This window comes from Callospermophilus lateralis, chromosome 13 (genome assembly GCF_048772815.1).
Source record: "Callospermophilus lateralis isolate mCalLat2 chromosome 13, mCalLat2.hap1, whole genome shotgun sequence".
NCBI classification, from domain to species: Eukaryota; Metazoa; Chordata; class Mammalia; order Rodentia; family Sciuridae; genus Callospermophilus; species Callospermophilus lateralis.
Genome location: NC_135317.1, coordinates 60,610,377 through 60,634,936, shown reverse-complemented (window position 1 = coordinate 60,634,936; position 24,560 = coordinate 60,610,377). Strand labels below are relative to the sequence as shown.

At 38.0% G+C, this 24,560-nt stretch overlaps 2 protein-coding genes across 3 annotated transcripts in view; one reads left to right on the top strand and one right to left on the bottom strand.

The window, feature by feature from the left end:
* Positions 1-7,383, top strand: part of Capn2 (calpain 2) — a 52,911-nt gene extending 45,528 nt beyond the window's left edge. Inside the window, exons 16-21 of the mRNA XM_076873040.1 lie at positions 1,098-1,162; positions 2,119-2,187; positions 2,818-2,896; positions 4,202-4,318; positions 4,572-4,630; positions 6,396-7,383. Coding sequence (XP_076729155.1) covers positions 1,098-1,162; positions 2,119-2,187; positions 2,818-2,896; positions 4,202-4,318; positions 4,572-4,630; positions 6,396-6,419 — 413 coding nt within the window. The 3' untranslated portion in view covers positions 6,420-7,383. The remainder of the gene's footprint in view (positions 1-1,097; positions 1,163-2,118; positions 2,188-2,817; positions 2,897-4,201; positions 4,319-4,571; positions 4,631-6,395) is intronic.
* A 4,449-nt stretch (positions 7,384-11,832) lies between these two features.
* Tp53bp2 (tumor protein p53 binding protein 2) overlaps positions 11,833-24,560 on the bottom strand; it is a 199,231-nt gene continuing 186,503 nt past the window's right edge. For both annotated transcript variants that reach the window (XM_076831709.1, XM_076831708.1), the window contains exons 14-18: positions 22,645-22,782; positions 21,827-21,960; positions 18,670-18,836; positions 15,011-15,210; positions 11,833-12,613 (exon numbers count right to left, since the gene is read on the bottom strand). In XM_076831709.1, the coding sequence (XP_076687824.1) occupies positions 12,572-12,613; positions 15,011-15,210; positions 18,670-18,836; positions 21,827-21,960; positions 22,645-22,782 (681 nt within the window). In that variant the 3' untranslated portion in view covers positions 11,833-12,571. The remainder of the gene's footprint in view (positions 12,614-15,010; positions 15,211-18,669; positions 18,837-21,826; positions 21,961-22,644; positions 22,783-24,560) is intronic.

Below are 24,560 nucleotides of genomic sequence, written 5' to 3'. Positions count from 1 at the left end.
CAAGGGTCTCATAGTGCCAATCACCAGTGAGACAGGACTCCCTTAGTAGGATGCAGTAGCTTCTGGAGAGCTTCCAGGTCCTCAGGTTTGTCGGCCAACTGGGGACACAGACAGTCCATATAGGGCCCGTAGCTGAACAGATGAAGCAACCCTCTTCCTCTCAGAGGCCACAGCCCACAGCAAACACACATGCCCTCTGGATTTGGGGGCTTTTTCCCTGACCAGCAACCACAGGGGGCTTTCCATCTGTGTGCACTTTCCATCTGTATGCTTCTTTTACTTATTTAAAAAGCACTTGAGGGCTGGGGCTGTAGCTCAGTGGTAGAGCACTTGCCTAGCACATGTGGGGCACTGGGTTCAATCCTCAGCACCATATAAAATAAATAAATAAAATAAAGGTATAAAAAATAAACAAGTCTATGTTCACAAAAATTCTTTTTTTAAAATTTTTATTATTGGTTGTTCAAAACATTACATAGTTCTTGACATATCATACTTCATACATTTGATTCAAGTGGGTTATGAACTCCCATTTTTACCCCGTATACAGATTGCAGAATCACATCGGTTACACATCCACTGTTTTACATATTGCCATACTAGTGTCTGATGTATTCTGTTGCCTTTCCTATTCTCTACTATCCCCCCTCCCCTCCCCTCCCCTCCATCTTCTCTTTCTACCCCCATCTACTGTAATTCACAAAAATTCTTTTAAAAAAAGCACTTGAGCTAGACGTGGTGGTGTGCACCTGTAGTCCCAGCTACTTGAGAGGCTGAGGCAGGAGGATCATTTGGGTCCAGTTCTGGGCCAATGCAGAAACATAGTGAGACCCTGTCTCAAACCATTAAATAAAAATAAAAATAACAAGCACCTATTCAAACACCATTTTCCCACAGCAAATATACAGAGAAGTCTGCAGAAAAATATAACATAATCTCTGTACTGTCCCAGTATGGCAGCCACCTCCCACATGTACCCTCATGGAGTAATTTAAATGGCTATTGTAGTGGGGGCCACAAAGAAAGGACATTTTCATTTTTGTGGAAAGTTCTGTTGGACAGTGCTCTAAAAGATTTTGTTCATTTTGTCTTTTTAGGTCAAGATATCAAGTCAGATGGCTTCAGCATTGAGACTTGCAAAATCATGGTGGACATGCTGGATGTATCCTTTAAAGTGCTCCAAAGAACAGAGACTGGGAGTTAAAAATCTCACTCCAGAGATGTCCCAATGTATTACCTTCTTCCCATGCAAAATGGCCAGTCGCACCCTCCCAACTGGGGGGCTACAGTGGGACTGTCCTTAGCACTGAGCTGCCTTCCCAGGGAGACATGAAGAACCCCAGATGAAGGAAACTGAAGTGCCTCCCCTGCCTACCTCCATAAGCTCAGAGGGCGGTCAGCCAGTCTGTCCTGGGGCTGCTGCAGAGATCTCAACAGTATACCTGCCATACTCTGCCCAGAGCAGCCTGGGTTGTTTCCTGAGTGACAGTATTTCCACTATTTCTCCTGGGAAAATGGTCCCTAAGCCATAATATTTCTGATATGAATCTATTTTCTTTGGTCAAGATTTTCTTCTAGATCTATAGATAAAGCTCACTTCCAAAAGCATTCTCCTTCCCTTTTGATCTAGTTCCTTCCTAGGCCACCAAGAGCAGTCCCAAGAGCAGACTAATCAGGTTCTCTACTTGTTTCTGAGCTTAGTAAGAATGATGGTAAGGTTCTGTAACATTTTATCTAGTACAATCATGGTGTGCACCCATTATGTAGTCCCCTCTCAAGAGGCCTCTTATAAATACTCCAAATAATGCTTTTTAAAAAAATGACAAGGGCTCAGCCATCTGAATCCATCTGCATATCATCCCATGGCTTATTTATAGCAGGATCTGGGGCCACCACAGCACCACCAGGTGAAAAGATCATCCAGGAGGTTTCTATCTTGCCCTTCCTCCAACCCTTTACATGGAGGGTTGGCAATGTGAAAAGCAGGAGAGGGATCCTTCTGCAAAACCTCTTTGTATATGTGCTGTGATAATCAGAAGATCCAGATAGGAGGACAAACCAGGTGACAGGATGCCCAAATGATGTCAGACTCCATGAGCTTTCCTTGACTGAAGGCAGTCGGATGGGAGCGGCAAGCTGGGGCTGAAGGAGTTCTACATTCTCTGGACGAAGATTCAGAAATACCAAGTATGATCCCAGGAGGGCTCCGGGAGGGCAGGAGGATCTGTGTCAGGGAACACTCTAGGCATATTCTTTAAGGTGCAGCAACTCTTCTGGAGGGTAGAGGAATATTTCCAAGGGGTTGGGCCTTTATCTGTATGGAGGTCAGAAGGAAGACAGACTGGGCTGGACAAATGCAAGAACAAACAAAACAAGGACTTTGCAAACTAAGTGGTCTATTCCAGCCTTGACTGGATTAGTGACAAGAAATGGGGTTGCCTAATTATCATTAGGCAACTTGACTGGATTAGTGACAAGAAATGGGGTTGCCTAATTAACCCATTATCAAGGGTTTCCCGCAAAGGCTGTGTGGCCCTTTGTAGTTAGGCTTTGTGTCAGCTCAAGTACAAAAACTGCATGAGACAATGACCTGTGCCCATGATAATTGCCTAGCTAATTTGATGGGCATATTTCCAAACCTGCTCACAGAAAGAGGCAAAATACTATTAGCTATTTAAGGTACAAACATGGACAATTCTAGCAAGGCCAAACTAGAGGCCTGGAGCTAAGAACTTCATCCCATTCTGTACATACTACAGTTTGCCACCTGTTTTTTGTTTTGGGTCATGGTTTTGATAACTATTTTCTTTCTTCCAGAAAATTTACCGGGAAATCGATGTTGACAGGTCTGGTACCATGAATTCCTACGAGATGAGGAAAGCACTAGAAGAAGCAGGTAACACTTCACAATCTAGCTCCTTCCCTTTGTTTTTTTCCACCTGTAGCATACTGAACATTTATATTACACCATGCAATATAAAGCTTGGTTGGTGAGTTATGACATAAAGCAGGTTCAGGTCTAATACAAACTCATCCTTTTCATTTTCCTCTTAAAAACTATTTGGTCAAATTAAATGCAGTCCCTGAGGCTCTGCCTTCAGTGCCTTCTGAATCCAGATTTCCTTCAAAGCAGTCTGGCAGGGCAAACAGGCAGGGCTAGCTCTTAACTGACCTGCCCCCATGCTCCTCCTTCCTGGGTAGAGTTGTTTAGGCAGAAATGGAATGTCTCAACTCAACCCTTCCAAGAAGTCCCTAGTAGTACTAGACAGCAATAAATAGGACATAAGCTTGGGGTTAGACCAGCAGAGTAGGAAACTGGTGTGCTTTAGGGACAAACATGACAAGAGGCTGTGCACTCTGTTAACTGTGATGTAATGGTGCAATAGAGACTCCAAAGAACAGTGGTATAAATAAGATATACCTTTCCCTCAAGCCATCCAAGGCTGGGGTGGTGCCTTCTACTGTGAAGGCCCTAGGCTCTTCCTATCATGTTGCTTCATTAGCCACTAAGGCTCTAGGACAACTTGCTACCACAACCACAAGCCTCAAACAGCTTGGCAGAAGAGCTCTGTGCCTTTAAGGGCACACCCATCACTTCTGCTTACACATCCTATTGGCTAAAACTTAATCACAAGGAAAGCTGGGAAATGCAGTCTTAATTCCAGGCAGCCATAGTCTCATTGAAAATGCATTTACTGTGGAACAAGGAAGAATGAATATTAGTTTACCACAAATCGTTTCTGCCACCTACATCCAGGATGAGACTGAGCTCCAAGCTGATTCAGAGCTAACTAAACAAACATGGAAAGGAAGCATGGTTCACAGCCTGTAGTAGCATGACAGTGGAAAAAGAGGCAAGAAAAGTCTTATGCATTATTAAGGAAGCAAGCAGAACAACAGCAAACAGTTTGGAAACAAAAGAAACAAAGGTACTGGTTTTGCAAAGTAAAACCAGTCTCAGACTGGAGATGTAGCTCAGCGGTAGAACACTTGCCTAGCACATGCACAAGGCCCTGGGTTCAATCCCCAGCACTGGGAAAAATAAATAAATAAATCTCACATAAGAGCAAGCAGCCCAGAGACAAAAATGATTGTAACTATAATTTGAAGTGTCATCTCAGTTCCATAACCTGTCGACAGAGCTACATGATGCAACCTAATATTTAGCAATGAGTTTGTTTGTTTGTTCACTTAACTTCAGGTTTCAAGATGCCCTGTCAACTTCACCAAGTGATCGTTGCTCGGTTTGCTGATGATCAGCTCATCATCGATTTTGATAATTTTGTACGGTGTTTGGTTCGGCTGGAAACGTTATTCAGTACGTGAACATTTGGGGAAATACTTATTTCAGTTCTTTGGGTACAAAAGCAGCTTTCCTTTCACCACGGTGCAGTCACCTAAACCAGAGACATGGTCTGTCCAGGGACTGAGAATAAAATTCCCTCTTTGTTAGCTTGGAGAAAGAGGAAAAAATGCTTGTGGCAGTCAATGAAATCAGCTGCCAAATTGGGATGACTTGATCTCTGTCTTGGCTCACTTGCTTCTGACATCTCCTTTGTCTCCCTCCACAGGGATCTTTAAGCAGCTGGATCCCGAAAATACTGGAACAATAGAGCTCGACCTTATTTCTGTAAGTCAGCAGCTCACGCCAACCACCTCGCTCCTAAGGGGACTGGGGGAAAGCGGGAACAGAATGGCCTGTTCCTTGGATGACCTGCCTTTTAAAGTTTCATTATAAAATTTTTCTGGTCCTTTGGGGATAGGCCTGTAAATGGCTATCAAGTCTCACAGTGCACTGTTGTTATTGTTTCTCAACTGGCCTACTGATTTAAGAGTTCAAGAAAACACACCTGGCTCCCTCTTCCCATGAGCTTTGACTAGAGCATAACACAAGGTTAAGCTAAGAAGAGGGTGGCTGCCAGATCACTCTCAGAAAAAGGAACTGCTGATCCGTGTGTCTTAGAGAAGGTACTTATATAAAGAAACCTGTGGATGAAAGTTGGGTTTGGGGAAGACCTGTCATTCTCAGACCAGATCTACGTAAAATACTTTCCAAGAAAATTTTCTCTACTTCCTCCCCACTAAATTAAAGATTAAACTAGCAATAGTAAATAGGTTTGCCATGGGTCTGGAACCCAGCAATATCCATCTCTGAAACGAACAACAATCAAATTAAGTTGGTATGTCAATTTCACAAAAAGCAATGTATAAAATGTGCACTTGCCATCCTGATGACAGCTTTGAGCGATAGAACCTTCTGACCTCAGGATAGCTGAAGAAGCCAGGTGGGGTAACCATCCATTATCACAGGGCTCCAGTCTTCATTTCTCTGAACCCAGGGGAACAGAATCTGGAGTGGCACAGGCCCCAAAGGGATGTAGTGAGATGGCCAAGGTTGGGTGGAAATGGCACTGTCATCAATCCTATCCATGTGACAGAGAAGCAAAGTGTTACCAGGTCTAAGGGACGGGCAACCCGTCCCTTGAATTTTGAACTGTGGAAGAAGCCAGCAACCAAAGGGTTGTTTCACTGTGCTATAATGGATCATAAAGTGCCTTTATCCAACTGAAAATAGTTTAGCTGTTTACAAATCATGCCAACTTGCTTAAAACTCTATATTGCCTAGAAAATATCCCTAAGACTGCAAGCTAGAGAAGAGTAAATACGATTGTGGTATAAACCATGCCATGTATTAGGTTCTGGAAACTTCTGGCCTCTTCTGGATATCCTGTTCTCCCCACCCCTGTCCACCTATCCTGGCCTGCCTCTTCAGTCCACTCCTTCCTCTTTCCTCTGAGCACATCTTACCCACTAGCTCTTATCCCCTTCAAGAGATCCCTGGGGATCCCTGCCTCAGTAGTCTTGCCAAGGAGGAACTGTGTCCAGAAAACCTCCCTCTCATTTGCTGTGATTTTCAGCCTTGGCTGAAAGCCCAGTGTCACTGTGGCCAGCAGTGACTGGTGTAGGGAGCTGAGAAAATAGGCAGATTATATCACTGGTCAGCTGTCACTGAGGGGCTTTGTATATCCCAGACCATATCATTCCAATATAGACCTAAGGTTGAAAACCACTGGTTTCTGGATATCCACTCCCTGACAAACTTCTGAAGTGATGTTCCAAGGCAGAGATGTAAAAATGCTAGTATAATACTTGCATTTCACTCAGTGCATTTAGTCCATTCTGTAGTGACCATCTGATTCAAATAACACAGTCGCTGGACCTGTACAGAGCTGGCTAGATTCAAGAACTTAGGTAGAAAAATGTTAGTACACTGATATTTTAGTTCTTGCTCAGTTTTTCTGGTATAACAATCTTCAACAATAATCCAAAGGGCTTAAATAGCCTTTAAGTTTAAAAATGCTTAATGAAATAATTTGTTTTTCTTCTTCCCACAGTGGCTCTGTTTTTCAGTACTTTGAAGTCATAATTCATCTACCTGAAGACTTCTCATGGGAAAATAAAAATCAGCCAAGGACTACCAGACAAAAATTTTGTATCTGGACCTTGAAATTATGGGAACATTTACTTAAACTGATGATTATAGCTGAAAAATACTATTTGAGATAGCAAAAACTTTCACATATCAAATTAAAAGATCTGCATATCATTATCCTACAGGCAAGTGAGTCACTTAACCCTTGGTAAGCTAAAGGAAAGCTTTAAACTTGTAAATAGTATACACTTTTTACTTTTACACACTCTCCTGTTCATAGCAATATTAAATCAATATTAAATCAGGAAGAAAAGCAGCTGAGCAAACACAAGTCAATCTCAAAGGCCACAAGGCCCTTGCTGGAAATATTTAAAGTAACTTCAAGTTTTAAAATGCAGCTGTGGTATCTACCAAACAGCAGCCCAGAGCCTGCCATTTCCCTAGAGTGAACCAGATATAGGGTGCATCATGAAGTCGTATTTACTCTCGTGGCATCTAAAGACTCTAGGGGAAAAAGCTTACCTCCATCATTTGGGTTAAAAAAGAGACATGTTTTATATAATATTGATTGGTAACAGTGAGTCGTTCTTGAAACTCAAGTCCTTGAGCATATTTGGCCTTAATTAAAAAGTTAGTCTTCTAAATACTGAAGGGATTCTACTCGTAATCATCTGAAGCAGTGTGCCAAAACCAAGCATCCAGTTTGCAAACTGTCAACGATAAAGGACAAAACAAGCTGTTGGCCGCCTTGAAAGTTTATGTACTTCATTGCTACTAGTATGTACATCGGGTTAGGGAGGACACTGCTGAGCAGCTCTTGTGGAAATGATGCAAGCTGGTTTCCTGGCTTTGGGCTCCGGAAAATGTTAGCAACATTATAAAAATATTGCCTCTGTTGCCTTATCGCCTTCCAAATGTCCTGTTAAATAAAGAGTTGCCCCATGCAGTCACACCATGCTGTTCCTTTTCCCTCCTGGAGGGTGGTCCTAGTGGAATGGGGTATGGATCTACACAATTATAGCTTGTTTCTGCTTAAGTGAGGAATGTTACCTCTTGTAAATGGACATACTGAGAAGATATCTTACCTGTAATTAAATTGTAGAACTATACAATATTTTAAAAATCTATTTCAGAAACTAATACTTGACCATGAAGGGCAGCTCTAATTTCTACGGCTTGCTGGTCTCTTTTAAGGAGGCACAGACTTGTGTGCCTTTCAGCATTAGCTGAAAGCCCAATGTCACTGTGGCCAGCAGTGACTGGTGTAGGGAGCTGAGAAAATAGGCAGATTATATCACTGGTCAGCTGCCACGGATCCTTGGAAAAGATGTGCGATGACTCAATAGGCAAATGCCATCTAATACTTCCTGAAAAGGTGAGTCAATAGATTTCCCAAACTCAACTCAAATGCACTGAAGCTCTTCCTACTTGCCGAGTGGATCTTGCTGGCCACTTGGGGATTAGAAAACGTGGGTATAATCAAAATACACCAGGGTGTGTAGTTTTTCTGTTTAGCAGCAGTTTTCAGGATAGAAATGGTAGGGGAGGGGTCTTCTGACTAGGTACAGAGTGGGGCAGAGGGTAGGCCCCCACCAATCAGCAGAGGCTATACCAAACCTGGACTGTGATGGAGAACACGTCCCTCTTGCTGGACTTTGATCTGGAGAGCTGACCCAGTGGACTTTACCATTTTAGTTGCAATAAGAGATAAGGTTTAAAAAAGAAATAGGGCATGTGCTCATCATAGCCAATTTAGAAAAGACTAAAAATGGGGGCAGATTGACCAAGCATCCTGAGTTTTCTCACCTAATATTTGTCAATTTTGTCTATTTTACAGGGGGGAAAATTATAAACAAAGTAAATCTTCCCTTTCTGACCCTGTACAAACTCACCCTGAATTAAACCCTCATGAATTGCAATACCAGGCCCACCTCAGCCCCTCCATCAATTATACTCAATCCCTGTCTTCAGTTTCTTTTCCTACAGTAAATGAACCTATGTGCTTTCCACATCCCAAAGGACATAGCCTACTCCCACCCCTCCATCTTTCCTTCAAACAAGCATCCTGAGTGGCTGCCATACTAGACCTAGTTCTCTAGTTGTTTCTCATTGATCCCTTCACCTGGTACAATGTGGCTAAATAGCCTTTCACTTTTTAAATCCACTTTTTTTTTTGCCTTTAAAAAAAAAAATGTGTTCATTTTAGACAAATAAGACAGTAAAGCATATTTTGACATATTATACACACATGGAGTATAATTCTGACCATTTATTTCCTAATGTCAAATACTACAAACACCTACCAGTCCCCCATCTCTCTGGGCCTTTCTGCTGCTTTTAACTCCATTCTCTATTCCCTGTATGGAGAATCTGTATTCTCCAGGTTTTCTTAATGTCTGCTTCTCGGGCTAACTCTGATGACTCCTTTCATGTGACAATCCCAGGCCATCCTTCACTGCCCCTAAGCAAAATTCCTCAATGGCTCCAAGGCCTTTAGGACCTAAGCATAATCTGAAGTTTATATATCCCCCCACCCAAGGCATGGTCCACTCTCCAGTTGGTTTACTCCTCACCATTTGCAAAAATCTAAAAATTCCACTATCATAAAAATATGACATTATAGTAAGACTATAATATATATGTATACTATTAATGAATAATAGTATACATTATAATATATCTGAAAAACATTGACACGTGTTCATCAGATAAATAATTAAATAAATTGCACAATAGAGTATTATGTAGTCATTAAAAACCCTGTTGATACTTATACAATGTCAAGCATAAAACAAGACATAACTGCTTAACAGTATGCTCTCCATAATTCAAGAGAAAAAAAAATTCATAGACAAGACTACAAAGAAACACATTCAAGTGTAATAGTGCCTCTAAAGTGGCCTTTCCCGCCCTTTATAACTTATATATATTTTTGATATCTTTTTTTTTTTTAGTATTTCTTAGTTGTAGTTGGACACAATACTTTTACTTATTTATGTTTATGTGGTGCTGAGGATCGAACCCAGGGCCTCGCACATGCTAGGCAAGTGCTCTACCGCTGAGACACAATCCCAGCCCTATACTTTGATATATTTCTATAAGCTTCAAAAAGGATACTTTAATAATAAATTAAAAACCAAAATCAGAAAATAAAAAAAATGTTCTAAATTTAGGATTAAGGAATATAAAACTGAGATCATCATTGTTTCCTGGTTTTCACATCTTCCCTTTCCATACATTTGCATAATTCTTTTGGGGGTGGGTACCAGGGATTGAACCGCTGAGCCACATCCCCAGCCCTTCTTTATATTTTATTTAGATATAGGGTCTTACTAAGTTGCTTAGAGCCTCACTAAATTGCTGAGGTTGACTTTGAACTTAGATCCTCCTGTTTCAGCTTCCTGGGCTGCTGAGACTACAGGCATGCACCACTGCGGCTGGCTGCATAATTCTTTAGTTTACCAAGCACTTTTCATATAGTACTTGGTATGATTTCCCTTTCAGCTCTGAAGTATGCATGAGATAGGTGGGCTCTTGGAGAGAATGACTAGACCTTGGTAATGGAGACCCAGATCTTCAAGCATGATTAACCATGCTTGTCTCTTTCATTAGATGAATAAAAGCTCCAGTGTATATCTGTATCAGATCAAGTAGGACAAAAACACAAATGTCACCAGATTCAAACACAATGTACCCACAACTGATTTATAGTTAGATTGTTTAACCAAAAGGAAACACTCTGAACTCCAAATAACAAATGGTTCACATGAGATCTGACTTTCACAAAAGCTTGCCTGAGAACCTGTACATTTCTTCCCAGGAAAATCATATATATTGTCAAGAGCTCAACCCTGGGCAGGTGACTTGTTTCAAGAGGTATGAGGCACTTGTGCCCTGCTTTTAGAATGTGATATCTCTGCTCTCCTTTAATAAATTTTTGCTTGTGCCTTGCTTTTGATACATCCTGAAATTCTTTTCAGCAGCTGTCAGGAACCTGCCTCGGTTGAATCGAGGTCCCACTGCCTCCTCGAAGGGACCTCCTCAAACTCCTGTCAGTGACAATCAAAGGCAATGGCATTAAACTCCACTATATCAGGAAAATAAGGCACAGGATGATCAAGTGTCCTGGGCACAGTCATTTAATGGATTAGTTAAGTCCAGCAGCCCAGTTCTAGAATGCATGTTGAATTTATTTCCTACTGCTATAATAGCATTTAATAAAAATTATTTTAAAAATACATAATAATGCACAGTTCTGTAGATCAGAAGTTCAACCCCAGTCCCATCAACACTTTCCTTCTGGAGGGATGAATTCATTTCCTGGCAGGCCTATGCAAGTTGGCAGAGTCCAATTCCATGTGGCTAAAGGACTGACCTTCCACATTCCCTAACTCATGATCCCTTTGAAGAGAAGGGTCTCTGGCTTCCTCTCCTACTTTTGATGGCTCATATGATTACACTGCCTATTGGATAATTTACCTGGCTAATCACCCTATTTTAAGGTTAGCTGATTAATGAACTTATTTAAATCTGAAAAGTCCCTCACAACAGTACCTACACTGGTATTGGTTTGAATTACCAGGGGACTATGATGCTGGGGGAGGGGAGGCATTTTTAGAATTTTTGCCTACCATGTATATTTTAGAAGTTTAGTTCATGTTGTTATTTTTTTCTTCATTTCTCTGAAGGATGTGTGTGTATGGCTATTCCTTGTTAGAAGTTAGCTACTCATAAAAAAATATTAAGAAAAATGACCATGGTTTTTCATTTGTGTCTTCTCTTTAATTATAGATCCAGTTGAGTATAATAACATACGCCTGTAATCCCAGAGACTTGGGAGGCTGAGGCAGGAGTTCACAAGTTCATGGCCAGTCTTGCAACTTAGTGAAGCCCTAAACAACTTGGTGAGGCCCTGTCTCAAAATAAAAAATAAAAATGGCCATGGATGTAGCTAAGTGGTAGAGCACCCCTAGGTTTAATCCTCATACCACACACAAAAAAAATTTTTATTTATATATTTATCTCCTCTAAGTAAAATGATTTCCAAAGCAACTCATGTATTTAGTAACAGAGTAATAAAACATAACTCTATCAAGAAAGGGAAATAAATGAGGGCACAGCATATCAGAGGCTCCAGGTCAAAAGTACCCATAGGCTTCTATCCCCAATGATCATCAAGATCATTAAAAAATTTCAGTTCTGTACCAAAAACCATCCAAACACAAAATGCAAAATAAGTATTTAAAGAAATACTTCTTACATTAGTCACATGGCTGATAAGTCTTATTACAGAACTTTTTTCACTTGGGTAAGAGATATTGCAATAATTTGTGAACTTTAGATGAAGCTGTTTAGAACATCTAAAATGAAAACCAGTAAAACAGCTTAGAGTCCAAAAGTTTAATTTTATTACACTGTTTTTAAAGTTAGCTATAATCTTGACAAATACTATGGGTAAGTCTATACCAACTTCAAGGTACAAAAGACAATAAATATAGATTCATATTCAGCCTAAAAACAAGATTCTAAATCTAATTTAGATTAGGTAGTGTAGTTTAGTTTCAATATTTAAAATCCATGTATAATTTCTTAAGATGCTAGAAGAACTCATATATAATAGTTATTGCTCACTGACAAACAACCAGCAATTCTTTGCTGACAATACACAAGTGTACAGCACATTCAAGCCCCCACACGAGTCCGAGGCCTGCTGGTGCTAGAGGACTGGGGATGGTGCCGTGATGGCACTGGTCCTTCTGGCAGGAGGACTGGTACAGAACAGTGCCAAAAATGCCCACTAAACTGGACAGGAAGCAGATTTCACAAAAGCTCAAGGAATGGTCCTCTTTCTTGCAGAAAACGAGATTGTTACTGTGTCTTCCTGAATGTTCCATGGAACAGCTGGGCCCAGCACAGTATGGTCTGCTGACTTAGAAGCTCCATTTCCTCATGCTGAGTGTCCCCCACTAGCAGTGAATTCTTCAATCCTTCATTTTCTTCCAGAGCACATTCTTCATTGCTTTCAAGATACATTGTCATTAAAATAAGTCTTGTAAAATTTCTGCCAAAAACAGCTGTATTATTTCTTCTTGGTGATAATTAAGACTAATTCTTCATTAACTAAAATTCTGTTAAGTTTCAGGCCAAGCTCCTTTGTCTTGGTTTAATTCTTGGGTACAGCTGTAAGAAAGTTTAAAAAATATTTACATACTGCACATAGGTATGAGAGCAGAGTGAAACTTCATGAAACACTGGGAAGAGGGGCATAAATATGACAGGAAAAAAATCAAACTAAGCAGAGGCACCCAAGTGCACAAGGTTCACATTTAGCAATGTTCTCATCAGCCACTCCATGAAAGACATCAAAGGTCACAAGGGTCCATCAACTGTGACAATATCACAAAGCAATAAAAACCTTCAGCAGCTCTAGGCATTAACTCAATCTGCAATTTACTGAACTGTAAATGAAGTCAGGAAGACAAACTGCTGATGACAGTTTGCTATATGCTACATACTCCAACATTTAGAGTTTTCATTACTATGGAAGAAAGATGAGAGATTAAAATCTCTTTTAATTTGATTCACAGTGGACATAACATTGTGTGATGGAACTTGAGACTGTCAAGAACAAAATGCCACAAAATCTACAGATGTAAGAAAGGCTAAGTGGAGTGTGGTTTTTGTGTTTTCCAAAACAAAAGCTGAGAGCAAAGGCTGCAAAGTACTGTCTTGAAGTCCAGAGCAAGTTCAACTAGTGATTCAACTAACAAACTAAACAAAAACCCTTCTCTCTGAAACAACAGAAAAACAGGTTTACTTAAAGAGATTCAGACTTCCAGCCTAAACTGAAAAACTGATGGGTCACTATTATTTAAGGATTATCATTCTTCTTTAGGAAAAGATATTCAATCAACATAATTTTCTAGACTCAGGCTGAGCCTCTGATTTAAAAAGTCAACTTTTACATACTTTCCTTTTTTAAAAAACATTAAAAATATTGTGCAGAGGACACTTGTATCTAAATTTGGAACTAAAATGAAAATCTTTCGTCAGGTCAGCTAATTTTAGAACCTTCTGAAGCTCTATAGAAGGCTCAACTTAAAGTGTCTTTGAACAACTGCTTCATACTTGGTAACAAATTCTCCCCCAACACACGGGATCTTTCTGATAAAACTGCTTTTAAAGAAAAAAAAGTTTATTCTCACTGCACACACCAAAAACGCTAATGACATGAGGTAAGTAATGCATGCTATTTTGATTTAACCATTCCACAATGTATACATATTTTTAAAGACCGTGTTATTAAACATATACAATTATTTGTCAATTTAAAGAATATTAAAACAGAAGTTTAATAAGCACTTAGTTCTAAGTAGCACTTTTCCCAGATAAGAAACTACAATATGTAAACTGTGCTTATTCATTGTTGATGTTTTATTAGGCAAAGTAGCCATATGCAAGAGATTGACTTCTCTGGTGCTAAAGACTTTATAGAAACGAATGTGAGTGCATGAAAGAGAACAACTTTCTATTTTTACTTTCGTTTGGTAATTTGAAAGCTTTTTTTTTCTTTTTTCTTTTTTTACAGAGCTCCACAGTCTAATTTTTTTCTAACTTTCATTATTCTTTATAATCTATATTATAATCACAAAAATAAATGCCACCTAAACCACCAAAATTTTATTTCATAGTAAATGCAGCCCTGGGAAGGCAGCAGTCCAGGTCTATCAAGTCATTTATATTGCACATTAAACAGGCAACACTGGGAAGGAACAGTCAGGAGAGGGACAGTGGTCAGAATCCAGAGAGTCAGGTCCCAGCAATAGAGTCATTTCAAGGAACTTCACAGAAAGTAATATCCCAGTTGTATAATTCTTGAGACAGAATCCTGCTCATGGCCTGGATGCCAGAGTAGGAGATTCAATGCAGGTAGAGACCATGTTTCTCTGACACTTGATGAAAATGCCTACAACATTATCTCCCATTGCTCTATATTAGACTCCTGCATGATCCTCACAACAATCTTAGGAGGTAAGCTTCTCCGGCATCCTGACCTTCCTTCCACCACTCAGTTACCCAGATAATAAGTGCTCCAGGTAGACCTGAAGTGATGTTGAAGCCAGGGCTGGTGATCTACATGCCATATGCTATTCACCACTAGTCGCTCTTTCTTCCCTCAAGTCTTTGCTACTTTCTCATCAAAAGTAGATTTTTCAAGCATTTTTACCTTTAAACTTTATTCAATCTCTCAATTATCCTCCTCATTTTTCTTTCATACACCCCACATATACCCTGTGCAAATATAACCATGTGAGAGTATACCTGAATCTGTGAGAGATCAATGCAAAGTTTTGAAGCATATCATTCTTGTTTTCTCTGGCAAAATTATAAATATGCTCCTGAGCATAAATAAATCATCAAAACTGTGGCTATAAGTCAAAAATATAAGACTATCCGAAATTTAAAATTCCACGTGTAATTAACAAAGGGCAGTACGGTACACTGTATCCACAACAGTTTTTACAAAGTCCCTCTATGACACACATAAAAACATCATGAAGTACTGGAATAACTTACTCCTAGCAAGTTGCGTGGAACGTATCCCTCCTTATCATTAAGGCGTGCCCACCACCATTCAATTTCATCTTCGTCCTCCCTGCGGATGATGGTCATGCAGTCTCCTTCTTTCATGGGCAGTTCATCATCATTCTGAGGCTCATAATCCCAAAGTGCATAAATGACTCCTTTATTCATTATGCCCATTTTCTCCTGAACTCCTATGATTGTGACAGAAAGACACAGCAAGGACATATCACTCAGAGTATACCATTCTGAAGAACTTTTCTCTATAATGAAACAAAATGATAAGAAATAGGCACAGGATGGAGGGTTAGAACTACTACATTAAATAGTTAATAAATAATTCTGCAAGGTCAGGGCAAAGAATGGACCAGTGGCATATATAAAAGATAAAAAAATAATCAGCTTTCATATCTAAAATAGCTTTAAAACCTAGCACCTTATAAGTATCTCTCAAAACTGGTCTTACTCAGAAAACAAAAACTTTTGCCAGCCCAGGAACTAAAAAAAGAATTGCTTGAGCCGAGGCTATTAAAAAAGTAAATGATATGCTTGTCAACTTTTGACCTATTTCTAAGTGTAAGGACCAAGGAACTATGAATACATCACTTCATTCTTCATTACCTAAAACACAGAGCAGACAGAGAAAAAGATCAGAAATGCTTATTAAGGTGGTCTTTATCAATTCCCAAATGGGAAAAGAAAATACATTATTAAATACATTAGAAAGCAGAAATGTGGTCCTTCAGACATAACATAAAAGTCTACAGTCAACTCCAAAATAACAAAAATCAGAATTCTGAAAGATGTTGAAATTCCATAAACTGGGGAGGAAAAAATCCTCAACACCCCACTTTTCACCAGTTCATAATCAATTTGCAAATTAAATTTTGTCTTTCTCCATTTATCCTATATATTCCTATCCTAAAGGGCAACACTAATAAATAATTACTATCAAACAGTAGGTAATAGAAGAAGAAGAAAGAAAACTGAAAAAGAAGGTTCTTAGCAATTCAGTTAATTATTATTTTTTAATTTAATTATTTTATTTTAATTATTATTTTTACAGTCAGGAAAATATCTGCTTGCTTTTGAATAGACTATGAGCACTGCACTACTAATTATAAACTTAATATTTCTTATTAATTAATGTGACGTAGAATACAGTATCTCTCTTCTGGGAAGAAATGAATCAAGAAATTAAACTGTTCCTTTCTACAGAAGACTTTGCCAATATAAAGGGACAGGTTAATTTCCAACTTTTGCCTATTTAAATAAGACATATAAATAAAGTACAACAGAACAATAAAACTTGATGTATCTATAACCTCACAAAGTTTTAAAGTTGGTCAGGTGTGTAAACTGTTTGGGACAGGGATGACAAAGAGGTAAGAGAGAAATTCCAGATATTTTAATATGCTCATAATAACAGCCTAAGTCCAAGTTTCTAAGAAATCATTCATGGAAAAAAATTTCTCGTTACTTTGCTATTATGAGATTAAGAGTTACAAATTAAGCCTTTTACAAAATTTTTTGAGAGGCCTCAAAACAAGCTCAACGTCATTGATAATTTTGGAAATGCAAACTAAAGCCACTATGAAATCCCATTCCAAATCCACCAAGGGTCATAAGATGTTAGGCAAAAGGAACCCTCCACTAGATGTGTGCCACTGTAACCTGGTAGTTCCATTTGTAGATATAAACCAGAAAACAAATATGGAAAACAGGAAGGAAGGAGCTGAGGGTGTACTTCAGTGACAGGGGCTGTGCTTAGCATGCACAAAGCCCTGGGTTCAATCCCGAGCACCAAAACAAATAAACAAATTTAAATATACATTTTTTTTTTTAAATGAAGGAAGGAGCCCACATGTCCTTCAAAAGTAGAATGGAAAGTTAAGATGAGACTTAGTCATAAAAAAGAATAGTACAACACAATGAAAATAAACATAATACACAAGTGAATCTCAAAAACATAAAATGTTTAAAGAAAAAAGAAGCCTAGAGAATCACCAACACAATTTACTTTAAATTTTAAAAAAAGAATAGGCAAAACTAAAAACAATACTTAATAGGTTTCACACACAAAAATATATAACTATTTTTTAAAACAAGGAATGCTGAACTTCCAGAGTGTTTGCCACAGGTGTGCGGGGAGCCACATCAAGGCAGTCCAGATGATGTCAGAAAGTGTTCATGTTCTGTTTTCCTAGGTCAGGAACACAGTTATCCACTATGTTCAACCCATTAGTGACCTAAACACTCATGGTATCCATGATATATATAATAAGTTTTTTAAAATCCCTGACCAAATGTCCCTAATGTTTGTAAAAAGCATACATAGTCCTGATGGCCAATAAAATTAATACAGCAAAATACATGTTAAGATACTACAAGAATTTTAAAATAATGTCAATAAATCAAAATATTCTATGGCTCAGAGTTCAAAACATAAACAAAAAGTAATCTGAGTATCAACAATAAAAATTAAAGCAGGTGCAATAATGCACTCCTATAATCTCAGTAACTGGGGAGGCTGAGGTAGTAGGATCACAAGTTTGAGGCCAGCCTCAATAATTTAGGGAGATGCTTATCTCAAAATGAAAAGTATAAAGGGCTGTGGATGTAGCTCAGTGGTATAGCACCCTTGAGTTCAATCCTTATTACTATATACACATACCCCCCAAAACACCCTAACAGTTTAGGGGCTGGGGATGTGGCTCACTGGTACAGCACTTGCAAGAATGAATGAGGCCCTGGGTTGGATCCTCAGTACAGGAAACGGAGAGAGGAAATGGGGAGAGAAGAGAGAGAAAACAAACTAACAGTTAAGGTCTAGGGTTCTCACTGACCCCTCTTCCTTCTCATGGAAAGTCTGAAAATAGACAAAAACACCAAGAGAAAGTCATCAAACAGAGATGACAGACATATGTCTTTAAACTCATGGGTCTCTCAATCAACAGGTAATGCTGCTTCTGAGTGTCTACATAGTATGGAGTCCCGAGACTCTTTATTTTTCTGTTTTCCCTCCTTTCCACCTCCTCTTAAGTCATAAAGAGAAAAATTAACCTCAACTACGAAGCCTTGTAAAGTAAAAAATTTTCCTTGTAAGTAAAAATGGCATGCATCTAAAACTTCAAGTCCATTTTTCTCTAAGTGCAGATTTGATGTTAGCAATTAGACTCAAACTCAAAATCAAGAAAACAAAACAAAGCCCCAAAATATGTGTTGCCTTTATTTTATTTAATGACAAGTTTGATTTGCAGGAAAACATGGGTCATTTGGAATCTTGTGTCAATGCTGTTTTTCTTATGATCATCTTGGAAGAATGAGGTTCTGTTCACTTATTTGCAAAGACATACTAGCACCTGGCAAATGTTAAAGCCTTAATGGGGGTCTTTTGATGGTCAAAACCCTTTAATACCACTAGATCAGAAGCTGCATCACTGTCTTCGGTTGCTGAAGATTTCCCTGACAATAGTTGTTTCCAGGAATACACACAGAAGCTATATTATTTGTGACCCAGTCTGTTCTATTTTCAGCGCCCAAGACAATATAAAACACAAGAGACTTTCCTAAAATACTTATTGAATTAAACCCCAGAGATAGACAGGTAAGTGAATGCAGTAATCAACACATTGATTCCACTGGCTACATACCATAAAGAAACTGAGAGCACTGTGTGTAGCCCTCCTCCATCTCCTCACACTTATCTGCGGCAGTCTGCATGTCACTGTAGGTCATGGCGAACACAGCTGCTCCTGACTCCACCAAAAACTTACACACCTGGACATTGTTACATGAGGCAGCACAATGCAATGGAGTCCTGTGAATAAGACACAGCAAGGGCTAAAAATGTGTTTTTCTTTGGTTTTTGTTTTTGTTTTTTTTTTGGTACTGGGGATTAAACTCAGGGGTACTCAACCACTGAACCACATCCCTAGTCCTATTTTGTATTTTATTTAGAGACAGGGTCTCACTGAGTTGCTTAGTGCCTTGCAGTTGCTGAGGCTGTCTTTGAACTCACAATTCTCCTGTCTCAACCTCCCAAGCCGCTGTGATTATAGGGATGCACCACCACACCCAGCCTGAAGACATGTTTCTAATTTGAAAGACACTTGCTCTGATAAGACATCTGTAAGAAAATTTCTTGAGTTTCTCATCTACCAAACCCTTTCTTCTGAAAAACTGAAACAATTTTAAGGTCTTCAGATATAGCTCAGCTAGTAGAGTGCTTGCCTAGCATGCACAAGGTCCTGGGTTCAATCCCCAGCACCATTAAAAAAAAAAAAAAAAAAAAAAAAAGAGATTTTTAGCTGGGCATAGTGGCACATGCCTATAATTCCTACAGCTCAGGAACCTGAGGCAGGAGGATCATGAGTTCATAAGCCAAACTCAAACAACTGAGGCATTAAGCAACTCAGTGAGACCCTGTCTCTAAATAAAATACAAAATAGGCCTAGGGATGTGGCTCAATGGTCGAGTGCCCCCGATGTCATTTCCTAGTACCCGCCTCAACCCCCAAAAAGTAGTTTTTAAAAGCCAGTACAACACAGATGACTGAACTCATCAAAGAATTATACCCGCAAAGAAAAACACCAGACTAATAAACCACAGCTAAGCTAGGAGCCAAGCAAAGAGTGAACAAAATCAAGAAAACATTCCATACAGTAATCTAACAAGAACAAGATAAAATGATTTCCTTCCATGTCTGGATCCCCAACTCTGGTTATTTCTGTCAAAGTAAAAGACCTACCAATCCTTAAATTATAGGCCTTCATGCAAAACATGTGCCTTTAAATATCCCTTTATCATCACCAATTTTGAAGGAACCAAGTTGTATATAAGCTACCTTTATAGTATTTTTTAAAACTCAAGTAAATTTTAATTGAAAATACTTGTCAATTCAATTCAGACTAGAAAAATGACCATAAAACATTTTAATCTATTTTAAGTAAGTGGTTAACAAGAACTTATCAATACCATTCAAGAGAATTTTTTTCCAGCATCTCAAAATGTTTTATGAAATATGATAAATTATCTTGAGTTAGCAGTAAAGGTTTAAGAGCTGGTACCACTGACCAAACTCAGAAATTGGGTTTGAGAATGTTAACTGGGTTCTGAAGTACAAAAGGTTTCATTTCTTTACCCTTACCTCTCCCCTCTGTTTTATTTTACTGGGATACCCCCCCCCCTTTTAATATTTTTAGTTATAGATGAATACAATACCTTTACTTTATTTATTTATTCTTATGTGACACTGAGGATCAAACCCAGTGCTTCACATGTGTCAGGCAAGCACTCTGCCACTGAGCTACAGCCCCAGCCCAGGATATATCATTTTTAAAAAGAAAAAAAAAATTATTTTCTGTCCCCCATTCCAGAATACTATTAACAATTTGGTGAATGTTACTAAGACTTTTCACTTGCATGGTTTTTAATAATGTAAAATTATATGTAACCTAAACTCCCTAAATTTGGGAAACAAGGGATATTATAACATGGTAAAAAATTTGTTTTGCTTAAGCTACAATACTAAACCAAAACATTAGGCAAAAATATTATGTATAAAAAATACATGTTATGATTTCAACAACTTCTTTCTTTTTTTTGTACTGGGATTGAACCCAAGGGCACTTAACCACTAAGCCACATCCCCAGCCCTTTCTATATTTTATTTAGAGATAGGGTCTTGCTAAATTGCTTAGAGTCTCACTAAATTGCTGAAGCTGGCCTGAAGCTGGCCTTGAACTTTCGATCTTCCTGCCTCAGCCTCCCAAGCTGCAGTGATTACAGGTGTGCACCACCACGCCCGGCTGGTCTTAACTACATTTTTTTAAAAGTATATAAAAAATAGTTTGAGGGCTGGGCAAGGTAGATAGAATGTATGCTTAAGATGCATGAGGCTGCAGGCTCAATCTCCAGCACCATCACCAACAACAAAAGAAGCTTAAAGGAAATATATTGAAATATTAATGGTGTTTATTTGCAGACTGCAGAGGTGCAGACGGCTTATTTTCCTCTTCTCATTTCTCTATTTTGTATATTTTCCACAGTGGGCACATATTTTTATATCATTCTTTTAAAATGCAACCAAAATGCTCTCCAAGTATTATTTATAACATTAATGACAAAAAAAAAAATTGCAACACAATCTAAATGTCTAACAAGAGGAAGACAATCATAATAAATGAACACATGGTTACTTAAATCTCTTAATGGAATGATCTGAACCTAATTCAAATATATATATATGTTCTGCATGCAATTTATACATGCATACTTAATACCATAAGCACACATGTATAAATTACATACATACACATACACACACACACACACACACACACACACACACATATATATATATTAGTTGTTGTTGGATTTTTATTTTATTTATTTATATTTGGTGCTGAGAATCAAACCCAGTGCCTCACAAATGCTAGGCAAGCACTCTTCCACTGAGCTATTAAATCACTCCAGCCCCATAAATTTTTTATAATAACTTGTTTTTGACATTAAAAGTCTTTAAAACTAAAATGCTACAGTAAATATGGGATGACATAACCTCTTAAAATCTTTTGTGATATTTCTTATCTTGATTATTTATTAAACTTTTTAAAACCCCGTCTGCTTCCGTTATTGGAATGAGATGACTGTTAATAAGGACATGCTTACTCCTCAAAAATAGCACATTTCTCCAGCAAATGACAATCAGCTATACAATATAGAGGAATGTAATTTTTGCCTTCCAACAGCACTAAAACAGTGCTTTTACCCCCAACTGTAGTTTGGAGTTTAAAGGAAAAATCTTACCATCCATCACTATCAGCAGCATTTACATTTACACCAAACTGTACCAGGAACTTAACGATTTCTGTGTGGCCTGCACATACAGCATTGTGGAGAGCTGTGATGCCTTCATCATTGGGCAGGCTAGGGTCATCAACCTGTAACGTCACCAAGAGGGGGAAGCATCACTCCAATATATCTTGTCATGCTAACTGGCTCCTCATGGTCAAGAGAACAGAAATAGACTTCTATGGGATTTTTTTAAAATCCTAATTAAAACCTACAGGAGCCAAGAAATCTGTATTAAGAACAATTCTAGAAAAAAGAATAGCCATATTAAGTAGGCACAGTACTCACTATAAAGTTTTTAAAAAAAAACTTAAGAAGTACCAGAAACTATATCCTTACAGTCGTTTTTGTTTATTTATAGTCCCAACTTCCCACCACAAATTAGTTTCTATGTAGAAGCTACATTTGCTATGGAAAGAAAAAAAAAGTGAACTAAAAATATTTTAAATAGTAGGCTTCTGAAAAGTAGGAACATCAGTAATTTAATACCATACAGTACAAATCCATACATAAGCAGTTTTAAAGAATAATGATCTCCCCAAGAAAGAAAAAGTACCCTAGAGAAAACAAGTGAAAATTGAACTTCTGCATTATCAAAATTTTAGTCATGCTTTTAAAACAGAATAGGCTATTTTAAAGCATACTCAAAAGTTCTTCCCCAGAGCCCCACAGTCTCAAAAAAAAAATTTTTAACATACAATTTCTCCACTGTAGCTTTCCATTTTGAGCTTTAAAGCAAGTCACATTTAGGAAATTACTAATTATAGCCATACCTCATAAATAATTCTCTGTACAAGGTCAAACTCTCCCTCCAAAGATGAATCTAGGAGTAAAGCAAGAGGGTTGAATTTCACCCTCATTCCATGAGCAATCCTCTCTGAGCCAGTTTTACGTAAGTTTGTCCTTTTGCCCTGCAAAGGAAATGCATAGAAAATTAAGCAAGATACCACCACCAAAAGGGTAGAATGAGCTCAGCTGTATATGTATATATACATAAACACATTTTATTCAAGTATAACATTATTATTCAGGAAAGTACACCAATCAATATATATAGCTAAATAATTTTTCACAAAGTGTGAACACTTATGCAATAAAGTGGGAGGAACTTAACTCTATAAAACCTAATGGAAGCACATCTGTAAATATAACATGAACTCAAGCTAAGCACATAATCTGAAGAGGGTGACTTTCATCAAGTTTCAAAACTAGCCAAGATTGGTCTCTTAATAGAGTACATCAAGACCCACACCCTTCAATTAGCAACAATGCAGCTCAGAATTATAACTGCTAACATATACATATATAAAAGGAAACTAAGGCACACAGCGAGCAAACAGCAGAGCTGGAATTCAAATCCAGGTAAGTTGGTTTTGCTGCAACCCTTCCCCCCCCCCCTTTTTTTTTGGTGTGTGTGTGTGTGTGTGGTGCTGGGGATTGAACCTAGGGGCTTGTGCACTCAAGGCAAGCGCTCTACCAACTGAGCTATATCCCCAGCCCGAAACCCTTCCTCTTAATCATTTCATACCATAATGCCTCCTCAGGCAAAAGCCTATTAATAAGCTAAATAATAAAGATTAATAGTTATTATACATACCAAGGAGGAATCCTACAAGTCTTAAAATATTTTAATAAGGATATTTTTTTAAAAAGGCATTTTAAAGACAAAAACCTAACATTCTGTAAAATAGGATCCTTAAGCACATCCAACAAAGTGGAAATGTTTCCTCAGGTGTGATAAATATACTATACATACTTCTCTTTCATTTTATCTCAGATGTGGAAAACCACTGAGTTTTGAAAAACATAGGAGGCAAACGCTGTAACTCTCAAAAGTGTAATGGATAAATGTTGTTTTTTAAAATAAGTGTCACCAATATGACTTTGTAAATACCCTTCATAAGTTGCACATTGCAAGTAGCTAGCTACCCACTTTTAAAGAATGTACAATACAGCAATATCTACTTCACTTAAAACAAGAAGAAAAGGGTAAGTCCCTTTCCTAGGAAGAAAATAACAATCTTCAAAAGAAATATGATACTTTTACAAACTTTGGTTTCCTTTCTCTTTCTCAAAAATGTGAATTATATTGACACAACAACAATATGGAGAGACATGACAAAAAGCTGGAGTATGGGTTGGTTGGGCTTAAATCTGGCTTAAATTTCCTCTTCCTTTTCTCACATTTAAAGCTCAAATGAGAATTGAGTCTTAGAAGTTTGAAGGTATAGGGTTGTTTAAAAAGTGTTAACTTTTAATTTTTTATAACTTTTTTCTCCTAACCTCTATAGTAATAAAAAATGTTTACTACATTATATGTTTAAGCAAATATTTATTGTAAAGTAACTTTTGACAAAGCTTATCTTTGAATGCTATCACAGGTAAAAGAAATAATAAGGGATCAAACACAAAGAACACTTACAAAAAATCATTTTTAAATGCTATTTTGCTTTTAACCACATTTAAATTTATGGCTCAGCATCCTATTTCTTCTGTGCAAACAAAATGACTTCCAATTAAACTATGAAAAAGAAAACTTTATTTAGACTTTTCTGGAACTGTTATTCTCTCTCACCTACTTCAAAGTGACAAGAAAACTTCCAAACAAAAGCTTAATATTTGGAAGGCATTTCTAAGCCAAAAGAGAGTTTTAGAATAACTTAAAAGAACCTAAGGATTCTGGTGTTTG